The sequence below is a fragment of the Mustela lutreola genome, chromosome 1, assembly GCF_030435805.1.
Source record: "Mustela lutreola isolate mMusLut2 chromosome 1, mMusLut2.pri, whole genome shotgun sequence".
In the NCBI taxonomy this organism is placed as follows: Eukaryota; Metazoa; Chordata; class Mammalia; order Carnivora; family Mustelidae; genus Mustela; species Mustela lutreola.
This window is the reverse complement of record NC_081290.1, coordinates 9,781,433-9,795,603: the sequence shown is the minus strand read 5'-3', so window position 1 is coordinate 9,795,603 and position 14,171 is coordinate 9,781,433. Positions and strand designations below refer to the sequence as shown.

The following is a 14,171-nucleotide window of genomic DNA, read 5'->3' as shown; positions in this document are numbered from 1 at the left end:
GGCAGTTTCTCCTCCTCACTTGTAACCAGCTAGGTCTACGTGAGACACCAGGGCGACGTGTTCGCTACAGCTACAGAAATGCAGTCTTCCGTTTGTTAGCTCGGTCCTTCGTGTTCATAGTCCACATATTTAAAAGCATTTTACCTTTGCGTATCCCAGCATTATCATGCGCACCAGGACCACATTTATATGCACTCCGAGGGACTCATCGTGGTAAATTTCATTCACCTGGAAACAAAGCAGATCGTTGCTAAAAGAAGAGTGACAAGCGATTTCGTGAGATGGACAACATTTTAGGGCTCAGTCATGTGATGACAAGTGCTAGAGTCAAGTCCCTTTTTTTAAAAATTTGGTTTAAGCTGAACTCTCTGACCATTAGCTCTGAAACAAGTCTCAGGTATGTGAATCACTGATGCTGTAAACCCCACCGTACCTTGAACAATGGAGAAGATACCTCCAAAGGGCTTCATTAACCTATTGCTGTGTTAGAAAGAGACCAGTGTGCTGTAGCTCACATATAGTAGTCATCAAAAGCAACCACGAGTGGGTGACTCAGAGCTGAGCAGAGCCACGGTCACGTAGAGGAAAACAGAAAGAGGCATTTGTCTTGTGCCCAGGTCATCACAAGCTGCCCAAAGTCCAGCTGGGAGAGCCCGTGGAAATGGACTTGGCGTGCAGCAGCTGTCGTGGCTTATCTGCAGGCCAGTGAGTGGGTAGCCCCCTCCCCTCGCCCCCGGTGCTCTAGCAATAGGGCAGCTCAGTAGATGAGTAGTTAGAAGTCCTATAGTGTTAGAAGTCCTTTCACATCTGAATTACTAAGGGGACCGTACAAGTGCACATTAAATAAATATCACGCTTGGGTATAGTTCAGAAAAGCTAAATTCCGTCACTCCTTATTATTTAATTTTTTGAAGTCAGTTGAGATTTCAAAAAATCATTTGGTATACCTTAAAATCATAGATATTAGAATTGAAGCAACCTCAGAGGTCACAGTCCCCACAGATTTATACAGACGAGTGCACGGTCAGTGGTGAGCAGATAGGAATCTGAAGTGGCCCGTCGTGGTATTTTCTGATTAAGCTGGTGCGAAATCAGTGCGCGTGAAGGTTGCTTATTAAGGTGGCAAATGCCGGCAGGAATGGGAAAGATGGCGTTATCTGACTAGATCACAAAACTTCTTAGCTATTCTCAGGAACAGGGACTGAACATTTGTCACAATAACTAAAATACAAATGGAAAACTAACTGCGGTTCGACTCGAGGTCCAGAAGACTGTAGGCACAGCAAATGGAAACCCTACAGAGAAAAGAGAACCATAATCTCATAAAGAGAGACTTTAAAAAGAAATATAACTTAAGAATAATAGCATGTCCTAAAAAGCTCCCACAAAACTCATGAGTCATAAAATTACGAAGTCCCACACTGACCGAGAAATGGGAGCAAGAAATCCCAACGGAACTATCTCAAGAATCTCATGGGACCGCAGAGAACACCTTAAAAAATCATGGCCTGAAATCTAGACTAAAGGCATCCTTACTAAATTTGTACGGAATAAAAGAGAGGACTGCAAACACGGAGGTTAAAGAAAAAAGGGGGCAGACATGAGTCGAAACTAAAGAAGACAAAGTATGGTTTGACAAGAGAAAATGTAGAATCCTCTTAAGTGGAAAAACGCATTTACACACACACACATAGAGTTTACAAACGCGCGTACACATAGAGGATGGCAAGACCCAATCTCATACTTGTTTGAGAGAAGCCAAGTTAAAAAAAACAAAACAAAAAACAAAACAAAACAAAACAAAACACCTCTGTAATGTGCAGACAGGCAGCCCAGAAGGAAGCCATCGCTTTGGAAGGCCAGGGTATCCCTGAAGTATTGAGTACATTTTATCTACAATGTCTTATGAAAGAGAAGTTGACAAATACGTATATACCCAGAGAAGAGCAAAAAGCAAGAAACCTCGAAAATGTGTCACATAAAGAAGGGGAGACACAGTGGCCTAGAGCCTGACACCAATTTTCTCAGTTGACCTCTTGGTTCAAACCCTCATTGTCGTATGGTCTCCATCATTCTTCGCCTCAGTCGGAGGGACACAGGAATACTACCAGACTGGGCTGGTGCGAGAATTAGAAGATTGAACTCATGCAAACCGCGTGCCCCAAAAATCTGTGAGTGAGAAGAGGAGCAGGACATTACAGAATAGTAGAACAGAACAAACAGAAAAGAAAAACCGAGAAAGAAGACTTACTAGCTGCCATATGGAAAAGACTTACTAGCTTCAATTTATTCCATATATCTATAGGAAATAAACAAAAACCATGGGTTCCAACTGAGAAGGGTAAATTCTAGGTCAATATAAGAAAAGACTGAAAGCTGGACAAAAAAGCTGTGATTTCTTATGACATTTTCGGTCACGGTCACATTCTCTTATCTTACTCCACACCTGCCCAATTGAAGACTGAATCTCCTTCCTCTTCTGGAATAATTATCTGATAAGAAATTCCCAACATTATAATTCCAATGCAAGCAAAAAGTCTGAAGCCAGGCATGTTACTAACACATTCATCCAGAGACTCAGGGACATTCCAAGAGACTTCTTGTAAGTCAGCTGTTCTGAATTAGCAACTCCCCTACTCAGCTTTATGTAAGCGAAATGTAAATGCATTCGATGCTAAAAAAAGAGAAAAAGACTGAAAGTAATGCTAGTAAATACACAGAATAGGGGAATGATATCATTCTAAACTAAAGTAGTTAGGTTAAAAAAAAAATTTCTAGAGCAGAGATGACAGGAGGGAACACAGATCAGCAGTGACCCCTATATTGAAAAGGCAGGAGACACTTCTATCAGAAAATCTTAGACTTGCACATGGAGGAAAGGTGGCAACATTGGCCAACAAGCTTATGATACTAGAGTTAGTATAATCTATAATCACCCTAAATCAGTAAATTCATCTGTGCTCGGGAAGTTTTAAAATCACTACAATATCAAGGAAGTCCAAAGGACAAAATTTATGTTCCCCATGGTAATATTACATTATAAAATGATGGAGTAGAAGGCTACTTTTTTAAAAGTCAAAGATACCATTTACCAGATGAAAAGTACTGTTTAATCAAAGTCACTATGATGTCAGGCTAATTAGATAGCAGGGTATGCCAACAGAAACCAAATAAAAAATCAAGCAGGGAACCTCCTGGGTCAGCACACATTTGTGAAACTGTCATAGGACATGCATAAATTATTATGGGTAGAAATCACTAAAAATAAGGCAATAGTATGTACACAGAGCAGAAAGTATTCCTTCAATATGGCAAAACAACACACATTAGGTGTCCATGCAAAGCGTTGGATATCACTTACTATTTTGCTTTTCAAAGTTTAAAAAATACATTATTCACTTTAAAATGTACTTAGGAATTTAGCTGTTTTTCATTTCGCTAGCCTTATTAATAATAGGATACAATGTTTTCTACTCAGAGGCCTACAGGATATGGTAAGTTCAAGAAATAATCAGCAGCATAGGATAAGATATTCAAAGATCTGGATTCTGACCCAGACATGCCAGAAAGACTGGAGTGACCTTGGGCTGATCACTTAACCTCCCCGGGGCCCTCTGTTTTCTCATTGGCCAATTATGGTTGGACTTGCTTTATCTGCTTCAAAGGGTTGTTGTCCAGATCTAGCAAAATGCCCCACAATTGCCCTCAGAAAAACACAAAGAACTTAAGCAACCTTCCATCTATCCCTGGAAAAGATTTGAAAGGCTTCCAGATGTATTTTCATAATCTACATGAATAGAACAAGAAATATAACTGCTTCCTTCTTAGTTTTCAACTAAAAGGGACTTGAAGTCTCTCACACTTGAAATCTCAATTGAATGAAAGATGTAATTTAAATGATATCTATTAAAAAAAACTATGGGGGAAAATCATTTTGATGCTTAAATTTTTCAAAAATATTGCCTCAATGTGCAAAACTTTCTCCAGCAGATGGCAGTATGCACATTTTTGAGGAGGGTAAAGGCGGCTTAATACACCTGGAGGTATTTACTCACCACCAGTTGTTATGTCTGCCTTTCCCTATATTTACACATAAATAAAATAACTTCCTTAAAATTAAGTAAGAGTTTGAAAATATTCTAGTCTAAGGAAAACACTGAGTCATTTGACTCTTGAAAGCTAAGAAAAATACTGAAGACATCTTTATTTAGATTGTTTTTCAATGTCTTCTACTAAAACCGATGAGAGACACAGAGACACTCCCAGAATCTGACTACAAATTAATCACAAATTTTAACAATCAATAAATTATGTACAGAATGAACTAAAAACACATCATACTGAATGAACCACTTGAATCTGTCAAGATGAACTAAAATAGTATTTGTTAAGAAAGCATTTTTACAACTCTTTGTGACAAGGAAAGTGATTTTTTTCCCTAAGTAAAAATGACAACAACAACCAAAACCAACAGCTAACATTATACAGAGCTTTCCAGATTCCAGACACTGCACTAAATACTTTATATTCATTCAAGTAATCCTTGCAACTACTTTAGAGATACCATCTCTGTTTTACATCAATGAAGTTGAGGCCCAGAGAAGTCAAGTAACTTGCCCAAGGTCACACAGCTAATAGATGCAGCAAAGGATGAAAACCTAGGCAGTGTGGCTCCAGAGCCAGTCGTGTTCACCATCTTGCTACACTTCCACAGACCCACAGACCACAGCACTGTTACTCTGCACAAAACAGCTGGTTTTCGAATAACTGACAGTGGTTCGCTATCCCTGAATTTAAGAAATTGGTGTGTGAGTATATTGAGAAAGAGGACTTAGCAACCTCACTTCCTTTCATAATCTTCCTCATGTAAATTTTAAGGAAATGAGGAACTGGGTTCTAAATTTACCATAAATAAGGATTTCTTGACGATCAATATGATGGTATTCTAAAAAATACTGGGAAAAAGAAAGAGACGCTAGAACAGATCACTGGAAAAACTGAATAAGAAATGAAAAGATACCCAGTGTTTTGGGTGTGTAAGGATAAATATCCTAAAAAGTCACATATTTGACACAACATAATGCAAACCTATGTAAAACCAAATATCCTTTTACCACGTGAGCCAATCTATTAGAATGTGTGTAGATCATCCGTGAGGTGTTCGGGTTGAGCCCTGAGCTTTTATTAAATCACCTGAAAGAAGGGGTAAACAGAACATGAATTCAATTTTCAGATAACCTTAAATTAGAAGGGGTTGCCAATAATGTGAGAGGGGGGGAAAGGTAAAATCAAGTCAAGTATTCCTTTCCTTGAAAGGAAAATTCCTTCCAGGTTTGTTCCCGGACAGGACAATTTCTCCCGGGACATTTCCCTGGCAGGACAGTCTGACCCGCTTTGTCTGACTAGCTGATGAACAGCTTTGTCTGGCTTCAACAAAGCAACACTCATTTTTCTTCTCGATGGGTGGATTAGGTCTTGAGAGACAGTAGGCTGAGTGCGTAAGAGCATGTGCTCTGCAGCCAGGCTACCTGCGATCGATCTTGGCTATGTGAGCTTGAGTGTGTTATTTGCCTCTATGCTTCAGTCTTCTCATCTGTGAAATGGGCTAATTATAGCACTGTCCTTACAGGATTGTTGAGAGGAATAAATGAACTCATATACGTGACTCTATGCTTATATGCTTAATAGTGCTGGCCCTTGCAAGTGTAAAATTGTTAGCCATCATGAATACCATTATTCATATAGATGAAAATAAATGATACCCAAGTACGATTTTTTTTTTAAAGATTTTATTTATTTACTTGACAGAGACAGACAGATCACAAGTAGGCAGAGAGGCAGGCAGAGAGAGAGAGGAGGAAGCAGGCTCCCTGCTGAGCAGAGAGCCCACTATGGGGCTCGATCCCAGGACCCTGAGATCATGACCTGAGCCAAAGGCAGAGGCTTTAACCTACTGAGCCACCCAGGTGCCCCCCAAGTACGATTTTTAAAGAGAGAAAGAGACTTGGTTTATGGAAGGCAAACATGTCTAGGTAATTTGGGCTGGACATAAAAGCATTCTGAAATGAACAAGAAGAAACAGTGCTCTCTCCATGACTCATCTCTTACAGAGCTAAAAGCTCCAAATATACCCCTACTTGGATTCTCAGCCAATATTCTGTATTCCTTTCACTCCCAGTAGGTAGCTGACTCTCTTCTCTTCTCTCACCTCCAACCACAGACTAAAAATAACTACCTTTATTAATAGTTTTATCAAATATTTACTGAACAGTTACCATGTGCCCAATTGTCCTTGGGGCAGGAAACAGAACTCTGATTGAGTTTGAGTCTCTGTTCTTACCATCACTATGTTCTAAAAGGTAAAATCTGTTACATGCACAGACAAAAATCAATCAATAAATAAAAAAAAGAAAAAGACATGCAGACAAGGTCATATCAGATAGGAATACATGCTCTGAAGAAAATAAAGCGGAGTGATGAGACAGGGGACCAGAGGGAGAGAAGAAGCTACTTAAGACTTAGTAGTCAGAGCAGGGAGACCCAGGGTCAGGGGGTATGTCCTCAGGAGGGTATGTCTGGAGAGCACGTGCCAGAAGCCCAACCCGCATTATGGCAACAGTTCAATGCCCTGAAAAGGAGTCATCTTTATCACTACTTTATTTATTTTTTTATTTTTTTTAAAGATTTTATTTATTTATTTGACAGAGAGAAATCACAAGTAGATAGAGAAGCAGGCAGAGAGAGAGAGGGGGAAGCAGGCTCCCCGCTGAGCAGAGAGCCTGATGCGGGACTCGATCCCAGGACCCCGAGATCATGACCTGAGCCGAAGGCAGCGGCTTAACCCACTGAGCCACCCAGGCGCCCCTTTATCACTACTTTAGAAAGAGACTGAGACTCACAGAAGTCATAAGATTTTTTTCCCCTCCCCCAAATTAACACAACTAAAATTCAGGTAAGTCTACGTGAGGCTGATTCCTGATCTTTTTTCTCAACTACCTTGCTTGCCTTTTTTTCTGTCCCAGGTAAGTGCTAAGTCTTCGGCTGCTTTGGCCCCAAAGGATCTGCTCCAAAAAATTAACACTTAATTGCCTGCATTCAATCTCTCCTTTTCCTGGAGTTCCTTTTCCTCTTTAACTAACATTCTCAGTTCTCCCTCCTCGTGAAAAAAAAAAAAAAAAACCCATCTCCAGTGCTCAGCAGTACGTAATACTCTTCACACGCCGTTCTCCAGTGACACTATGGTGCTTCTTTAGTGATATTTGCTCCCTTTTCTCGGCCTAGCTCACATGCCCGTGTGCCTCCAGCTTTGGTTTTCAACCCTTGCCTCTTCTCTGTTCTCTCCCTGCAATGTTTCATTCGCTGCTGTTTCTTCAATCAATACCTGTACGCTGATGAGCGCCACATGCTGATGTCGGGGACCCTGATTCATCTCTCTGACGCTCCAGAGCTATCCGTTCAACTCCAACAGCAACAGAGCTACCTACTGGGAACATCTCTATATCTCTCAAAGGATAATCGTCTTCTCTCAATACTGTTCTCTCTTGCAAGTGTCTCAGGTCTGTACTCTCAAGGCTCTAGTTGAAGACTCAACCATCCTCGATTCACTTCTGCCAAAACGGCAGCTGATCTGTCACTCAATCCTGCGGACATCTCTCAAGTCTATGTCTTTGGGTCCACTGCCGGCAGCTACTCTCCAGCCTAACTGTCGCAATAACCTGTTAAAACTCTTGCAAATGTTTGCCTTTGGGTAATTTGGGCCATTTCGGTAGTTCTCCGGAAGGGTCAGATGGTTGTTTTCAATAAGCACGAGTCTGTCCTTTTATGTTAATTATGACTTTACCTCCTTTGAGCTTCAAAGGGAGGACCAAGAAGAGGCAATTCAGCTAAAAGGACTTAAAAACTCTTCCGGCCTTTAGTGAAAGCATACCAGAAGCCCAGGTAGACCTCATTCCCTCTCATCAAGAATGAGAATGATGATACTCTCAACAAGCTTAAAAGATTTTCTGTGTTTTTGGACCCTGGGAAAAATAAAGACTGCTATAAATCTGAGAGGGATAAGGTTAGTCTGATATTTGTTGCATAACAAAGGGAAAAATGAATGAAGTCAGGAAGAAAATTGGGGGCTTCAGAAACAAAGGGGAAAAGGGCACCCGAGTGGCTCAGTCCATTAAGGGCTCCCTGCTCAACGGGGCGTCTGCTTCTCCCGCTGCCCCTCCCCCCTGCTTGTGCTCATGCGCTCTCTCTCTCTCAATAATAAATACAAATCTTTTTTTTTTTTTTTAAAGAAACAAAAGGAAAGGGGAACAAGACACCGAGATGCTTCAGTAAAAATCAAAGGGACCTCTGAGGCAGCAACACTGTGGGGTTGTCCTGCTGTTACGTTAATTTCACCTGAGATGTTCAGACTCTTCTAGAACTATGGGTCCAGGACATTCCAGGGAAGGTATGCATGTTCATATAAGGGATGGCCAAGCGGACTTATGTCTACTCCAGTCTGTCTCCATGACCTGTTATGGTCAATCCACATTGGGGAAATTAATTTGTTGAGGCTGCATGATGCAGTATAAACCACAAGGGGTTTGGAGCCAGATGGACTGAGTTATCCCTTAGTTCTGGATACTATGTGTCTGTTCACAACACAGTGTCTAACAGCGTCTCTTCCTCTAGATACATGAAATTCACTGAGATTCTCTTCTTAAAGCACAGACTGATAAAGTCACTCTTCTTCTTCTTTTTTTTTTAAAGATTTCATTTATTTGAGAGAGAGAGCACAGCAGAGGGAGAGAGAGTAGCATGCTCCCCGCTGAGCAGGGAGCCCGACACGGGACCCAATCCCCAGACCCTGGGATCGTGACCTGAGATAAAAGCCAGATGCCTAATTGACTGAGCCACCCAGGACCCCAAAGTTACTCATCTCTGAAACTCCTGGACTCTTCATTAGCAAGGTGAAATTCAAATATCTTAGAATGGCAGGAACATCTGTATAACATTAACTGCAGCTGCCCTGTGCAGCCTCATTTTCTGTCCTCTCAGTACCCTTCGATTTCACCTACAGACAAGTCTCCCTCAGCTCAAAGCCACCGTGTCTGCTGCCCATCTTCCCAGAGCCGTCTTCTCCTTTTCTAGCAGGGAGATGCCAATTCATTCTCTCAAGTCCAACTCAAACGGCATCTCCTCTGTGAACACTCCATCTGCCACGGGCGTTATGTGCCAAACCATCCCTTTCTTTTCAGTTCATGTTTACAAAGTAATCTGTAACAAAATCATTCTAAGAAATTAGCACATTTTATTATTATTTGTTGATTTCACCTGCCTGCTAGAACTAGCTCCTTGGGAAAAGGAGCTCCATTTTATTAAGTTTTTGTCTCTCTAGAAGCAAACAGGATTTGGCCTATGGGAAGGTATGTCTGTTGGGTGAATCATTGTCTAGAGGACTGATGTCAGTTCTAATGGAAGAAATGGATGAAAGATAATGACCCACCATAGACAACTGCTTCATGATTTGCCTACATTGCTGAACATGTATAGTCCCCAGACAAATCTGCCCTGCACTCCTGTTCAATGTTTTAAGAATCATTAGTTGAGAAACCAAAAGCAGTGTAGAGACTCCATCATCATTAATTAACCAGTAGTCACATGTATCTGCTAATGCTTGGAGAGTCATTATTCAAACTTTGTTAGTACCAGAGTCCTTACACAGAGTATATGTTTTGTTTTAAAAATATTAGGTAGGGAAGCCGGCCATACTCACAGAACACAACTGGGTTATTATTTCGCTGCGCGTAAGTAGCCAATTTCAGTGTAAAAAGGAATTAGAGTTCTCCTTAATTATTAATGATTACTTGGAAGTACAATTATTTCTCATACTGGGAGGCACCTTTTAAATAAATTATTTTCTTTTCACTTGATAAATCCTGATATTACAACGTGGACTCAGTTCTCCGCAGAAAGCTGAAAATTTTAATAGGCACAACAAACCCAGATCACTTCCCAGATCTTAGTATACGACGATGATACCTGCCACAGACAGTCAAGTGTGGATGACAGAGGCCATCTGGCACAGTGGAAACAAGACACCCTCCTGAACACAGAATCTGCTTCATCGCCCTGTGACAGAGAATATTTTAAAAGATTGCTAATTGATTTCATTCAATCAGGCAAGTAACTGAATTCTCAGTGGCTGGTTCTCCACTTTACTTCAGATCTCAGTTTAATCATCACTTCTTGGTCTAAGTCTTTCTTTACCATCATGGCTGTGTAAAATCCCCGTTATTTACTTGCTCTGCTATTTCTTTTCCAAGCAAACTGCTGGCTCCATGCATTTCTCTTAGTGTAACCTACGATGCTTTATCTGATTTGCCCACCAGTCTGTAATCTTGGAATGGGCGGGAAATAAATCTTTTGTGTTCACCTCCATATATACCTGGTATATAGCATTAAAATATTTGTTAAAACAATCAATTAAAATTTTGCGGCATGTTTACTCTGTGTCAGGCGCTGTTTTGTTTTGTTTAATTTTATTTCATCAGTGTTCCAAGATTCATTGTTCATACGCAACACCCAGTGCTCCATGCAATACAAGGCACCGTTCTGTTTCATTAAAACTTTTTTTTCTTAAAGACTTTATTTGGGACACCTGGGTGGCTCAGTGGGTTAAGCCTCTGCCTTTGGCTCAGATCATGATCCTAGGGTCCAGGGATCAAGTTTCAAGACAGGCTTTCTGCTCTGCAGGGAGCCTGCTTCCTTCTCTCTCTGCCTGCCTCTCTGCCTACTTGTGATCTCTGTCTGTCAAATAAATAAATAAATCTTTAAAAAAAAAAGACTTTATTCATCTGACAGAGCGAGTGAGTGCGCACACGGAGAGGGAGTGGCAGGCAGAGGGAGAGGAAGAAGCAGGGTCTCTGCTGAGCAGGGAGTCCAATGCGGGGCTGGATCCCAGGACTCTGGATCATGACCTGAGCTTAACTGATTGAACCACCCAGGGGATCCCTTCTTGGGACTTTTTGTGTGTTTCTTTAGACTTAAGTTTTTAGAGTCATTTCAGGTTTAAAGACAAATTTGCTGGCAAGCACAGAAAGTTCCCATATACCTTTTACCTCCCCACATATTAAGATTACACCTTGCATTAGGTGGTACATGCCTTGCAATTGATGAATCGGTATTGACACATTCTCACTGAAGTCCACAGTTTGCACAGGAGGATTCACTCCTTGTGTTCCAAAGTTCAATGAGTTTGGACAAAAACCTAACGTCTTTATACACCACTTTCACTTCCATGCAAATGTCCTGTGCTCCACTCCTTCATTTCTCTCTCCCTCTCCCTGACCCCCTCATGTTCTCCTCGTCTGAGGTGTCAGATACTGTTTTTGATGTTGTAAATATGAAGCTTAATAATGTACAGCAACTGCGTGAAAGGTGAAATATGGTAAACACTAGTTAGGCATTGTAGTAACTGAAAGATACTCTAGGATTCAAAAGGATTAGAGAAGTGCGCCTGGGTGGCTCAGTGGGTTAAAGCCTCTGCTTTCAGCTCAGGTCATGATCCTAGGGTCCTGGGATCAAGCCCCACGTCAGCTTCTCTATTTGGTGGGGAGCCTGCTTCCTTCTCTCTCTGCCTGCCTCTCTGCCTACTTGTCATCTCTGTCTGTCAAATAAATAAATAAATACTATCTTTCAAAAAACTAAAAAAAGGATTAGAGTAGATGGGATACGTATCTTTTATGTCTTTTTAATTGCCATTCACTTAATAATTTGGTAAAAGTTTGACCAATTCCAATGAAAAATAAAATGACATAATTTTACAGAACCAGCGTGCACTTCTTTCAAATCAAACTAACACTTAGAGGAACTGTTTTCATTTCATCCCCTTTACAACCTCTGTGCTTCCTGGTCTTAACCTGCCAAGAACTTCTCTGTGTTCTCCCTATGTCTTAAACATGACAAATACCCATCCGCTGTTGGTTCAATAACTGGTTTTTAAAACAGAACTGAACAAAGAAGAGAAACCCTCACTGGAGAGTTGTAGGATTGTTTTCTATCGTGATTTTCTTATTTTGCACTGGTTTCCTTCAGTGCAACCTTTATAGAGCCAAACTGAAACAGGAGGGTTGAATGTTCCAATCTCCTCTCTGCCTGGGATTCCCTATCACCTTCTCCAAAGGTCCAACTTCTACCTACCATTCAAGGCCAAGTCCGTGTGTACATCTTCCTCGTTCCCGTACTTCAAAGACATCTCTAACACTCTTACCCTATAGCACCCAATCTATACTTCCTTTCAGTTAATTAGTATTTTCTAGGTTTCATTTACATATTCATAAACCTAACTTCTCCTCGTGAAGTACATCCTCAAGGGAAAAACATCTCTGTAATAAAAGTTTTCTGGCTTGAATAATGGGGTGCTAAGAAAATGAAGGACAAATCGGCAAGACCGAATTTCTTTGCTATAATCTCTGACGGTACCTCAAAGAGAACTACACTGAAACAGAAAAATAATTTTAAGTAAAATCTCATCAGTCTTGTCATATGTAAGTTATACTTTAAGAAAAGTTGATATATAAGAGTAATGTTTTATGGTATTTCAACACTGACTTTATTTACTATTAAATCACATATTCATTGTGCATTTTTCTCATGTGTGGTTAGCAAAAATACACAGGCCATTCCTTTTGACTACTTGTCTCTATCCATAACTGAACTCCCCCCAACTTATATTACAGTCTTTAAAGGTTATAAGCAAAGGAAATGAAACAAAGGATAGCATAAATTAAGGGTTCTTTGATGATATTTATTTTTGTTTTTTACTTCATTCCGAAATAATTTTAGACTCACAGAAAAAGAACAAAAACAATATAAAGTATTCCTATATACCTAACCGTCTCCCAATTTAATATTTTGCGTAACAAATCAATGAAACCAAGGGTTGGTTCTTTGAAGAAGTTAACAAAATTGATAAGCCTCCAGCCAGACTTATCAAAAGAAAGAGAGAGAGAGAGAGAAAGGACTCAAAGAAACAAAATCACAAATGAGAGAGGAGAAATAACAACCAACACTGCAGAAATACAATTGTAAAGAGCTATATGCCAGCAACTAGGCAACCTCGAAGAAATGGAAAAATTCCTAGGAACATATAAGCTACCAAAACTGAAACAGGAAAAAATAGAAAACTTGAATAGACAGATAACCAGCAAAGAAATTGAATCGGTTATTATAAAAACTAACAAACAAAAGTCCAGGGCCAGACGGCTTCACAGGTAAATCTTACCAGCCATGTAAGGAAGAGTTCATTCCTATTCTCCTTAATCTATTCCAAAACACAGTAAATGGAGGAAAACATCCCAAATCAGTCTAGGACACCAGCACTCCACTGATACCAAAACCAGATAAAGACTCTACTGAACGGCACCTGGGTGGCTCAGTTGGTGAGGCAACTGCCTTCAGCTCAGGTCATGATCCTGGAGGCCTGGGATTGAGTTCCACATTGGGCTCCCTGCTTGGCAGGGAGTCTGCTTCTCCTGCTGACCTCTCTTTCTCTCTCTCTCTCAAATAAATAAATAAAATCGTAAAAAAAAAAAGAATCTACTGAAAAAGAGAACTACATACAGGTCAGTATCTCTGATGGATATGGACGCAAAAATTCTCAATAAAACGCTAGCAAACTGAATCCAACAATACATTAACAAAAATCATTCACTGCGATCAGGTGGGTTTCATTCCTGGGTTGCCAGGGTGGTGCAATCAATCAACACGACACATTATATCAATAAGACGAAAGACAAGAACCATATGTTCATTTCAGTAGATGTAGCAAAACCATTTGACAAGGCACAACATCAATTCATGATTTATAAAAACCAACCAACCAACAAACAAAAACCTCAACTAAGTAGGTTTAGAGGAAATACACCTCAACATCATGAAGGCCATCTATGAAAACCCAGAGCTAACATCATCCTCAGTGGGAAAACAGAGCTCTTCCTCTACGGGCAGGAGCCAGGCAGGAATGTCCTCTCTCACCACTGCTATTTACTACAGGACCGGAAGTCCCAGCCTCAGAACTTGGACAACAAAAGGAAACAGAAGCATCTCAATCAGCAAGGAAGAAGTCGAACTGTCACTATTGGCAGTTGACGTCATACTATACATAGAAAACCCAGAAGATTCCACCAAAAAAC

The 14,171-nt window shown here is 40.5% G+C and overlaps 1 protein-coding gene across 1 annotated transcript in view; it reads right to left on the bottom strand.

Moving 5' to 3' along the window:
- ADAMTS3 (ADAM metallopeptidase with thrombospondin type 1 motif 3) overlaps positions 1-14,171 on the bottom strand; it is a 248,180-nt gene that overhangs the window by 42,217 nt on the left and 191,792 nt on the right. The window contains exon 6 of the mRNA XM_059159482.1: positions 145-228. Coding sequence (XP_059015465.1) covers positions 145-228 — 84 coding nt within the window. The remainder of the gene's footprint in view (positions 1-144; positions 229-14,171) is intronic.